Source organism: Pistacia vera, unplaced genomic scaffold, assembly GCF_008641045.1.
Source record: "Pistacia vera cultivar Batoury unplaced genomic scaffold, PisVer_v2 Contig892, whole genome shotgun sequence".
Lineage (NCBI taxonomy): Eukaryota > Viridiplantae > Streptophyta > Magnoliopsida > Sapindales > Anacardiaceae > Pistacia > Pistacia vera.
Window position 1 is genome coordinate 28,194 of NW_022196770.1, and position 11,838 is coordinate 40,031.

The 11,838-nt window shown below is 32.8% G+C and overlaps 2 protein-coding genes and 1 long non-coding RNA gene across 3 annotated transcripts; all 3 read left to right on the forward strand.

Annotated features, from left to right (window-relative positions):
- The first annotated feature begins 678 nt into the window (after positions 1–678).
- Positions 679–2,104, forward strand: LOC116119534 (probable LRR receptor-like serine/threonine-protein kinase At1g56140). Its single transcript, XM_031405472.1, has 3 exons — positions 679–1,020; positions 1,459–1,609; positions 1,718–2,104. Exons 1-3 carry the CDS (start codon positions 764–766, stop codon positions 2,102–2,104), a joined length of 795 nt encoding a protein of 264 aa, XP_031261332.1. The 5' UTR covers positions 679–763.
- Positions 2,105–4,395: 2,291 nt separating this feature from the next.
- Positions 4,396–6,120, forward strand: LOC116119530 (probable LRR receptor-like serine/threonine-protein kinase At1g56130). Its single transcript, XM_031405469.1, has 3 exons — positions 4,396–4,518; positions 5,560–5,740; positions 6,092–6,120. Exons 1-3 carry the CDS (start codon positions 4,407–4,409, stop codon positions 6,111–6,113), a joined length of 315 nt encoding a protein of 104 aa, XP_031261329.1. The 5' UTR covers positions 4,396–4,406; the 3' UTR covers positions 6,114–6,120.
- Positions 6,121–11,038: 4,918 nt separating this feature from the next.
- Positions 11,039–11,639, forward strand: LOC116119532. Its single transcript, XR_004126408.1, has 3 exons — positions 11,039–11,168; positions 11,291–11,485; positions 11,584–11,639. It is a non-coding gene; the product is annotated as an uncharacterized LOC116119532 (long non-coding RNA).
- The last annotated feature ends 199 nt before the right edge of the window (positions 11,640–11,838 follow it).

The following is an 11,838-nucleotide window of genomic DNA, read 5'->3' on the forward strand; positions in this document are numbered from 1 at the left end:
TCCAAAATGATCCCACCATTGGGAAAACCAATTGGGAAATTTGAACAAAGTGTTCCTTTTGAAGTAAATCATCCAAGAGTGCCTGTGATGACTATTTTGGAGAAAGAGTGATCTGTTCCAAGCTCTTTGATAGTCCCAGTAATTATATCCAGGGGGTCAAAATTTTGGGAAAATTTTCTGAATTGGTTTGGGTTAGATCCCCAATCAGAAGGACTAAGGATTTTCATAATATGAAAGGTTGAATGAGTGATAAATCCTGGTTGGTTTTTATCCTCATAGTATTTAAACTCACAAGAGTCAGAATCAACAAGAAGAAATTCATAAAAATTTTTAGTTTTCCTTAAATCTTCAAGGATAAAATGAAAGTTTTTTGGAAAAATTTGTTGAACTAATTGTTTAGGGTTTTTAAAATCATATCCTTCTTCGAAAACCAAAAGATTAGTTGCAATTCCTTTTTGAATATATTTTTGTCCTGGTTTAAGGGCTTTTAGTGGTGTAGCCGTAGGAACAAGTTCTTTGTTTTTTGAAAGAGCAATTTGAGCTGCCTTTTGCAATGTGCTTAGTGAAATTTTTTCACATTGGGAAAATTCTTGGGAATTTTTTGGAAGAGTTTGANTACAAAATTTGCTCGCCAAACTAATAAGAACAAGCAACAAGTTCAATAGAGCCGGATTCACAATGTTTTAATGAGCACCAATCTTTCCTTGGGATACATTGCTCCTAAATCCTCAATTCTCCAAATCAATTACTCCTAAAGATCTAAATGATTGTAGCCATTGTTTCTACAGGAAAAAGGGATTTGCATCTTGATTGGCCTACCCGGTTCAATATATGCCTGGGAACTGCGAGAGGTCTAGCATATCTTCACGAGGATTCAAGGCCAAAGATTGTACATCGAGATATCAAAGCAAGTAATATTTTACTTGATGCAAAACTCTGCCCCAAGATATCAGATTTCGGTTTGGCAAAGTTGTATGATGACACGAAAACTCACATCAGCACAAGAGTTGCAGGGACCATGTAAGCTCCTTCAATCATTTCTTGACTGCCACTCTTCCTTAATACTTGTAATGTGCTGCAAAGTATAATATGATGTATTCTATACATGTTGTCTTGGAAGTTACCAACAATACCTAGTAGATTTTGTTGTAGAGTATTTCAAAATGTCAACATACATGTATTGATGAAAATGACTGAGAGCAATACATGTATGTTGAGAGAACTATTTGTGTCATCTTTTATAGTCACATAGTGATTGATGCTATAATCTTTGGAGGGGACTTGATTTGTGATTGTGTTGCTTTGTTATTCTTCAAGTTTTGCTAAATGTTAAGGGTTTTCACATTGTAAAGGCGAGTGGGCACATGGGATACGGTTGATCATTAAATTCAGTTTGAGAGCAATATCCAGACTTGACTTTTGGATTTTAACCATGAGAAACACTTGATTATTTTGTAGTGGTTATCTGGCACCGGAGTATGCAATGCGTGGACACCTGACAGAAAAGGCTGATGTGTTCAGTTTTGGTGTTGTTGCTTTGGAGATTATCAGTGGAAGAGCAAACTCTGATACTAACTTGGATAGTGAAAAGATTTATCTTCTTGAATGGGTAAGGAAATAAATTTGAAATTTGATTTGTTAATTTTGTTTGCTTTCTTCTATGATTCCTAGTTGAGAAAAACATATTTCTTTTGAATTGTCTATATGCTATTTCCAGGCCTGGAGTCTTCATGAAAGTAACCAAAGTTTGGGGTTGATAGATCCCCAGTTAACAGAGCTTAATGAAATCGAAGCTCTTCGAGTAATAGCAGTGGCTTTGTTGTGCACTCAAGCATCACCAGCATTACGGCCACCAATGTCACGCGTTCTTTGCATGCTCACTGGAGACATAGAAGTGGGAACTGTTACTTCAAAGCCAAGTTATTTGACTGATTGGGATTTTAAGGATACGACAAACTGCTTTTTTAACGAAGATATTGATACATCCACATCTGCAAGAAGTTACAGCAAAAAGAATAGCCAATCTGAGAATGCAACTGATCTTAGTTCTGGAGTTGACCCACTGCTNTTATACTCCTTTATAGGGAATTGTTACTTCTGTTAAAGGTGGATGAATTGACTCTATTTTTTCACTATCTTTTCCTCTTGCGATTTTCCACTGTTCTGTTTTTGTTTTTGTTTGGACATTGATTGTTTTTTCACTATCAAACCATTGGAAGAAAGGTAAAAGAATTTGGTGTGTTTTCATAAAGTTGTAATAATTTTGTTGAATTAGATCTCTTTCTTTTTTATTAAAGTTTTTGAAGAATGTTTCTCTTAGTTCTTGATTATCTTTATATATATATATATATATGATCCTTCCCCACATAGACTTTCTCTCATAAATCAAATTATTTATATCCAAAAGTAATTTACTATTTGAATAAGGAAGATTCAAACTCTGCTTTTTAATTACTAATAGTTTAGATTATTTTTGGTATATGAGTTTGATTTTGTATAATTTGGTCTTTCATGTGCTAGAAAGGTTGGTCACAATACACTTTCTGGCCTCTCCAAAGGGGCATCGAAATCTTAAGATCTTAACTTTTATGTAAGATTGACAAACTTTGAATAGAATTTGAATGACTTGTTAGAGGTGGATTTCTAGCATTTTGTTTTGTTTAGGGCATCATAAATAGGCTTGTTGGCTTGTATTTAGTACGTGGACTGATGGAAGAAACAATATGATGATGAATAAATTGTTTCCTATCTCAAATTTTTCTCTCATTCTATCTATTTCTTACTCTCTTTTCTCTGTTTTTAATTCTTCTCACTATCCTACATCAATTGCGTACAGTTTTTATTGGGATGACTGTATGACGATCAAAATGTTTTTATTCTAAAATTGATTACTGTAAACACTCTTTAACCTAAAAAACAAAAAAAGAAAAAAAAAAAAATGGAAGTCTTAAGATAAAAAACAAAAAAGTGTCGTATGATTCAATGGATCACATACTATGTTTAGGAAAACTCAAAATCACAGTTGAAGCCATTGTGCTTGTACATAACCTGTATACCATTCATCCATAAATTCTGCTTGAAAAACCCATTCATCCATAAATTCTGCTTCAAAAACACGTTGATCTTGGGAAAATTATAAATACTTATCTTACAAATGTATGAATTATGAAAAAATAATGACTATTGAAGAATGATATTTTTCGGCCATGCATGGCTCTAGGTTCCAATAATTTCTCTGGGATACTCCCTCCTAAACAGGGTAAATTAGTCAAACTAACAGATGTGGATTGTTATTCATTTTGTTTAATATATATTTGTTTAGTTATTTTTTAAATAAAACTATAGTTTTCACATCACAGATTCAATCTTATGAAATTAAGAAACTTTTTATTGGTGAATTTAACGGTAACATAGATAGTTCTAGACGAGCTAATATTTGAAATTTGAGAATTATATAAGGAAGATCCCATCTACATGTTGATGGTTTTCTGTTGCTACTATGCTTAAAGATTGCCTTGTTGCCTGAATTTGGCTTACAGTGAGTGATTTGTTAAATTTCAGGTGGGTATTTGATTGTTCTTTATCAGGAAAATTCCTGATTCCATTGGGAACTGGACCAATCTCACAATAATGTTATGTATGAAAAACTATTTCATGATATTCAAATGTGTCATGTGAATGATAGCAAAAGTTTCTATAGCTTTTGTCTGGATTAAGCATTTTGATTATGTTGTTAACTAGTCTATCAAATTTTTCTGTAGGAAATTTGGAGGAAACTCTTTTGAAAACAAGGCGAGCTCATCTCTCGATTTCATAAAAAAATTGAACAGATTATAATTATTTTGTAACTTACACATACTTCGTTATGTTATATCTAAATTTTTTCATTCAAAAGCTAGTCTTTTTATTTACTTGAATGAGTTAATTATTCATGTCCTATAGTATAAGTATAAATGTATAATATATTCCAATAAAATTAATTTAGACAATTAAAAAGATAAATTTCATTTAACCCAAAGATGATGATGTCATCGTCATCATCACAAAAAGAGCCTCCAAAGTGATGGCCCACAGTTTAGTTGAATCCAACGGGTGAAAACACGTCGACGGTGGAACAGTCATGTCGTGAAAACAAAGGTGAGGGAAAGAGCAAAATGAAAAAGTAAGGCATGGAACCCAAGATGGCCAAGCTGCATTATTATTATCCGGTTAGTGATCTGGTTACTGCCACGTTTCTCTTGCCTTAACCTGTCCTTATGCATACGTGTCCAATTCCTATTGGTTTCTACAGCTAAGAAGGCTAGGTAACAGTGGACTAGACATGTACCATTCGTTTGCTTTAATATAAAAGCCAATATAATTCCAGTGGAAACAATTCTCTAAAATTCTCATGTAAAGGCACAAACATGAATTCCAGTGTGAAAATTCTACTTTTTCCTTCAGGATTTTCGCACTTTTGCTTATTCTTTTTCTTGGTAATTCACAATTCCGCTGCTCAAATTACTGACCCCAATGAAGGTACTCTCCCTCTTCCTTTCTTTTATGGGTGTATTTTATTTTACAAATTAATTATTTGTTTTAATTATTGAATATACAATTGTTTATGAAGTATTGTACTTAACTAATTTATGAGTAGCTGATTGAAGTGAACCCCATTTAGCAAAATATATCTAGTTTGTTTAAAAGCTGTGCAGGAGAAATAATTTATAAAATTATATTAATTAAATATAATTTATAAATAAAATTAGAGTTTAAATGGGTTTTTTTGTAATTAACATGCTAAAAGTAGTTTTTGAATTCTAAAAATTATAAAATCCAACATCTGAAATTGATTTGCTAAACACTTTTTAGTTGATAGCTTAAGAAATATTTAAGTAATTATTCTTTAGCTACACCAATCCCAAACACTTAATATTGTCTGGGGCTCCTTGAGTATGGGGGTCTTTTGTTGGTATGAATTGAGTTGTGTGCTCAAGGGTGATTATAAAATTTAGTCTTCCTTGTTAAACATTTCTGCTAACAAACGGCTCTAAGGGGAGGTCAGAGACTCAGAGTCAGAGGGGATGTGTAGAATAGTATTTTAAACCAACAGGGGCGGGGAATGTTTTTAAAATGACCCTAAGGTTCAATCTTATCTGGGTTTTGATCTCAAATAATAATTTTTTTGCTAAGATTTCAGAAATAATATGAATTTTCCTATTGTTACCAGCTGTTAATATGCCGTTGAAATATATAGTATAATAATTAATAAATATTTATCCAATTAGCCCTCTCATTTCTTTTTTAACCAAAAACTTAACCACAGGATAATATATATTAGTATAACTCTAGGGGGATTACAATAATTAATTATAACTAAGGGGAATTATTGTTATTAACCTTTTACTTCAACAACGATAAACCCGGATGGTAAATTCACAATTCTAAGTAATTTGAGTAATTTGAATGCTTCCTGATATACCTATGGGCCTCAAAGATCAATGATTTTATGAAAATCTGTGATACTTGCAACCTTGCTTGCATTCTCAATTCTAAGTAATTAGAATGCTTCTTGAGCAGTGAGGGCGTTGAACTCAGTATTTCAACAATGGGATGTAAAAGCAAACCCAAGATGGTGGAACATAAGTGGAGAGCCCTGCAGTGGAGCCGCTATAAATGCAACTAGCTTGGATGACTATAATCCTGCTATCAAATGTGACTGTTCCTTTGAAAATGGCTCAATTTGCCACATCACTGAGTTGTAATCTCTTTTTCTCTATACCAAATTTAGGGAAATTTTCATATTAACTTGTTTCAAGTTTTGTTTCAGTATAGACAGATTATATTGCTTCAATTGAGAATGGGTTTTGGGTTAATTTTGTGTTATTGGCATTGATTTTTGAGTTATTCATAACTCGAACTGTTTATACTATACTATGTAGATTATTTCTGATGCTTTAGATGGATCTTAACTTTTGGTTAAAACTTTCCCTAAAGTCGTGTATACAATTCATCCTTTAATTGTGTATTTTTCCTAAGCCAAGAGAGTTTGCATGTGTCATTAGGTCAAATTTGAGGAGATATGACTGAAACTTGTCTTTATTTTTCGCAGGAGTGTATTTGCCTGGACATAAAAGGTGATTGCTAGAAGAACTAGTGGCTTTGCAATTTCTGACAATTTTGATGGGTTTTCCCATTCATTTCCCTGCGCTTGATTTTATAAGTCAAATTTACCTTCATCATTTTCTAACTAATGGACATTATATTTGATTGGATTTGTTTTTCTATTTAACATTGCAGTAAATCAAACGAAATTACTTCACTGGTCCTTGCCTGCATTTATTGGAAATTTATCTCAATTGAAGGATTTGTAAGTATTGAAAAATACCCTTATGATTGAAAGCCTAGTTTGGATTATGTTACTTATGTAGGATTATTTTTGGTATATGAGATTTGATTTTGTTATAATTTTTTCTTTTGTGTGCTAAGAGGTTGGCCACAACGTACTTTCTGGGCCTCTCCCGAAGGAGCTTGGAAACCTTAAGAACTTAACTTTTCTGTAAGATTGGCAAACTTTCTCCTTTTTTTTTAAATTCTCTCTTTTATTCTATGCCATTGCTTAGTGTGGTTGATGCTGAATTAATAATACAAATAATTTGTTACTTAAAGAAAGATTTATTTTGGGAACCTGGAGACATTGCTTTTTAAGTTAGATTTAGATTTTTTTATACAGTTTTTCCCACTTTTAATAGAATTTGAATGACTTTTTAGGTAGATTTCTAGCATTTTGTTTTGTTTAAGCCATTATAAATAGGCTGTTGTCTGTCTTTGGTATGTTGACTGATGAAAAAACAATATGATGAATAATTGTTTCTCTTTAGTTTCTCTCTTGTTTCAATTTTTCTCTCATTTATCTATTTCTTGCTCTCATTTTCTCCGTTTTTAATTCTATCCACATCAATGACGTATAGTTTTTAGTGGGATGACTGTATGATGATCATATTGTTTTTATTCTGAAACTGTTACCATAAACCACTCTTTAACCTATAAAAAGAAAAATGGAAGTCTTAAGATAAAAAAAAGTGTCATATGATTCAATGCGTTGCATACATGTTTATGAAAACTCAAAATCACAGTTGAAGCCATTGTACTTATACATAACTTGCATTACATTTCTCCATAAATTATGCTTGAAAACCATGTGATAATGGGAAAATTGTGATTTTTCTTACAAATGTATGAATTAGTGAAAACTATAACCACCAGAGTTATATTTCTCGATAAATGCCATGCAGAGCTCTGGTCCAACAATTTCTCTGGAACACTCCCTCCTGAACTGGGTAACTTATTCAAACTAGAGCAAATGTAGGTTTCTTACTATTTGTTTAATATATTTTTCTTTATTTATATTTTGCCACAGTAATTTTCACATCAGAAATTCAGTCTTATGGAATTAAGAAGTTCTTTATGGTGAATTTAACAGTAACATAGATAGTTCTGGACTAGGCGGGGAAATTCCCCGACATTTGCTATCTTCGAAATATGCAATTATGTAAGAAAGATCCTATCTACATTTTATGGCTTTCGGTTGCTGCTATGCCTGAACATTACCTTGTGCCTGAATTTGGCTTACAATGATGATTTTTTGAATTTCAGGTGGGCTTTGATTGTTCTTTGACAGGAAAATACCTGATTTCATTGGGAACTGGACCATCTTACAACGTTGTAATATATGAAAACTTCTTCGAGATTCAAATGTGTCAGATGTGAATGATAGCAAAGTTTTCTTTAGTTTTGTCTGGATTAACATTTTGATTATTTTGTTGACTAGTTTTCAAATTTTTTAGGAAATTTGGGGGAAACTCTTTGAAGGTCCTATACCATCCAGTTTTTCTAACTTGACCTCATTGACCACATTGGTATAGCTCAGATAATATACCCTTAAAAACTAGCTTAAAAAATTAACGTGACACGTATCATAAGTGATGTTGGATTAATTGTGTAGGCAAATCACTGATATAAACAATGTGAGCTCATCGCTCGATTTCATAAAGAATATGAAGAACTTAATTATTTTGTAAGTTACACGTACTCCATTCTATTAATCTAACTTTTTAGTTTCTAATTTCTTTTCAGCTATTCATTTTGACACTAATCATTTTTTTTTCCCGTAGGTCTCTAAGAAATTCTCTGATCTATGGTAGCATTCCTCTATATTGGAGAATATCAAAGTTTACAGACTCTGTAAGATAGTATTGTATTTCCATGGGTGTGTCTCTTATTGTTTGTTGGTGTATTCCTTTTTATTTTTTTTTTATCATTTCTCTCTTTTTGCAGGGATTTGAGTTTCAACAACTTAATTGGTCAAATCCCAAGTGCTTTGTTCAGTATTGATTCTCTTACCACTTGTAAATTTTTGAAGCTTCTCTCCATCAAAACCATCAATTCTTGATTTAAGAACTTAAATTTAAGTTAGGTTTTTACTTTAAATTTTTGTCGAAGCTTATTCTTGCATTAAATATGCATTCTTTTGCTTGTTGCTTCTCTGCCAGGTTTTTTGGAAACATAGTCTGTCAGGAATCCTTCCTGAGCAAAAGCTCTACATCTTCAAAGCATGTAAGCCTTAATTTCAGTTCTCTTTGAAATAATGCCTATTATATCAAGTTCAGTAAATGGATGCTATACGTCTATTTATTGTATTTGCCTTGAAATTTTTAGAGGCTCCAATTTGAATAGCTGTTGCTGCCAAACACTTAGTGAATAGATTATCAGGAAAAAAAGAGAGATAAATCTTTCATCGTGCAAAATAGAAGAATGAAAAGGCACTACTGCTACAGATATGTACTTGGAATTAGGCCAACCCATTAAAAAATCTGAACAATAGTGTAGCCACTTTCTCTTGACAAGTAATTGATTAAAGCAATTGAAAATCTTAACTGAATAGTTCCTTTTCAGTTTTATGTGCATATGTTCCTACTCACTGGTGCATATCAACTATTTTCCTGCAGAGTTTATCTTACAATATCTATCAGGAACTTTGCCCTCGTGGGCTACGTTTCACAACAGCTGTATGTCTCTCGATCCATTATAATTTCTTTGCCATCTGTTTCTTTTTTTTTTTTGGAATTCACACCTTGCTTTGGAGCTTAGGCATTGTGGAGCTCACTCAAATCCTCTTTCCTTTTTTGTTAATAGATTATAGTATTTGATAATAATACAAGGAATCAATAATAAAATTTACAACAATCTTGCCAATTCAAGAGAAAAGCAGATGATTGTATGAGAATCTATTGGGCATTATCTTCATGGGCAACACGTCACTTTAGACCGTGTTTTTCTATTATCATGTGACAATCATCAGAAATAGTTAATAGTACACTACTAATTGCCTTGATGCACTTATAATTTTCTATGTCCAAACAATGTCGCTTGGAATAACCATTTGGGGTAGCATAAAGGCAAAGCTCATTTCTAATGTCTTCGAATGTAGTTGACTATTTCTCAAGTTAAGATATATATATACATCTCTAGCAATATACTTCAACTTTGAAGTATGTTAATCTTTGCATCAAATTGCACAGGAATCTAGTGGGCAACAATTTCACATTTGATAGCTCATATCAGGTGAGTTATAGTTCCTTTTTTGGTAAATAAAATGTCAGATTTGGTTTTTGAAAAAAAGCACTTCCTTAAAGATAAATTAAAAAAAAAAAAAAAAAAAAAAAAAAAAAAAAAAGAAAAAGAAATATAAAACCTCACAAAGCAATATGCTACTTTACAAAGATAACTGGTAATGTTCTACGCTTGCCAGTATTCTCCCTGATTGAATTGTCTTCAAAGAAACTTCCCCTGCAATAGGAATGCTCCACGCTGTAAGCTGCTTTCTTTTCTGCTCTTAATTCTTTTTATATATTTAGTGTACTACCCTTATTCTTTCTTTCTCTGTTGTTTCTTCAGTATAGATGCTGCTGAGGTTTTATAAATTGTATTGTTACTTATGCTCCAGTTGTAATAAATGGACCCTTGTCCTTTTTCCTTGTAAGTTAAACTTCTCTTATTATAGTTTGGTATTACACTTCCCCTGCTTTACATGTAATACCATGCTTCTGAATGTCAGAACAAAAATTTTCGGTAAGAGCAAGAAGTGAGCTTAGCTTGTTTTAGACTGTTGCACACAATTGAAATTCTCTTTCAGCTCTCTATTCTTAGAAACGCTATTGATTAACTGTTGATATTGTTATAGTAAACAAGTTTGAAGAAAATTTCACAAAGTGTGGCAAAGCTCTTGCTCGTGATAGAGTGAATGTGTTAATTGAGAGAGAGTTTCAATACCTACCAGCCATCTGAATGTTGTGGATATGCATGTAAAGCATTTTGACTTAATTCTTATTAGTTTATTTGACATTTGTTAGAAAATTGAGCTGTATGGACCCTAAGGGTGTGGTTGAGGACTAATAAGACCCTGACTTCCAGCAAAAGTTCAAAGTTTAAACAAGTTTCTAAATTGCAAAGTTGTAGGATTTTGCAATAGTCTTTGCTTTTGAACTCAATGAACTCATGAGAAAGATCAAGGAATTCAGGGGTATCAATAAATTTAAAAATAAAAAAAAAAAAAAAAGAATGGAAACCATGTATAGGCATTTAACTTTCAACAGGATAGCTCTCCTTCAATATCTATGTCTGTAAAATGTTTGCATCATGAGCTATTTAAGTTGCTTGAAGTTACCAAATAAAAGTACTCCATCAATTGTCTAAATATTTGGTGTAGGATTTCGATAACAATTGTCACCAGAAGTTTTATCTTTGCAATTGCAGATTCAAGTTTTGCATCAAGTGTGGTGGTGGTGTTGCGCTGAAAGTTGATAAGTAGTGTACGAGGCTGATGACTATGATCTTGGTGGAGCTTCTTTTGTTGTACTTGATACAGAAAAATGGGGTTAGTGATCAGGTTGGTTTCCTGGTGGACAATCTAATACCATGTTCAAAATACTGGCTCGAAGTGACTGGCACCACAATCCCGGAGCTTTATCGCATTTCAAGGCAATCCCTGGATCACTTAATACTATGGACTTGGTCTTGAGAATGGACCTTACAACGTGAGCTTGTCCTTTGCTGAGACAGTTTTTGGTGATCAAGGCTCACTAACATGGAAGAGTCGTGGAAGGCGTGTTTTTGATATCTATATTCAGGTAAAAATTCTCTAGAAAATTTTGGTTCATAACCTTATCGTACACTGATTCTACTATTACATTTCCATCTATTTATATTTACATTGAGAAGTCGGGGTTTTACACTCACATCCTTCCTGTAGGGAACCCTCCGGTCAAAGGATTTTGACATATCAAAGAAGACAGGTGGGGATAGAAGAGCAACTACAGAGAAATTTAATCTATGGTAACTGAGAACTATCTTGAAATTCACCTATTTTGGGCTGGTAAAGGGACCTGCTGCATCCCTACTGGAGGTAGCTATGGGCCATTAATTTCAGCTCTTAGTGTCATTCCAGGTGAAGTATGCGATACTTTGACTCTTTATTAAGATGAGTTACAATAGATGTGCTTCTATGCTTCATTCTGATATACATAACTGAATTTTCCTACTTAGATTTCAACCAACTGTTGGTATTGCACGAAAGAAGAACCGGACTTGGCTGATTGTTGTATTGCCATGGCTCTCGGAATTTTGGGCTTGATACTGATATTTTATTTTTTACATGGGATAAAAAGGCAATGATATGCAGAAGGAAAATCTGTGAAACCAAGTTTGTTTATGAAATCAATGAATTTAGTTTTACTTTAGCATCCCACAATATAGTGAACGGTGAACTTTGTTCTAGTTCACTTAAGAACATTGATACTG

Bases quoted from the DNA above. Each gene is read 5' to 3' on its own strand.
- LOC116119530 (XM_031405469.1), top strand. From the start codon at position 4,407: ATGAATTCCAGTGTGAAAATTCTACTTTTTCCTTCAGGATTTTCGCAC. The intron at 4,519-5,559 runs GTACTCTCCCTC...CTTCTTGAGCAG, and splicing joins AATTACTGACCCCAATGAAG to TGAGGGCGTTGAACTCAGTA. The intron at 5,741-6,091 runs GTAATCTCTTTT...TATTTTTCGCAG, and splicing joins ATTTGCCACATCACTGAGTT to GAGTGTATTTGCCTGGACAT.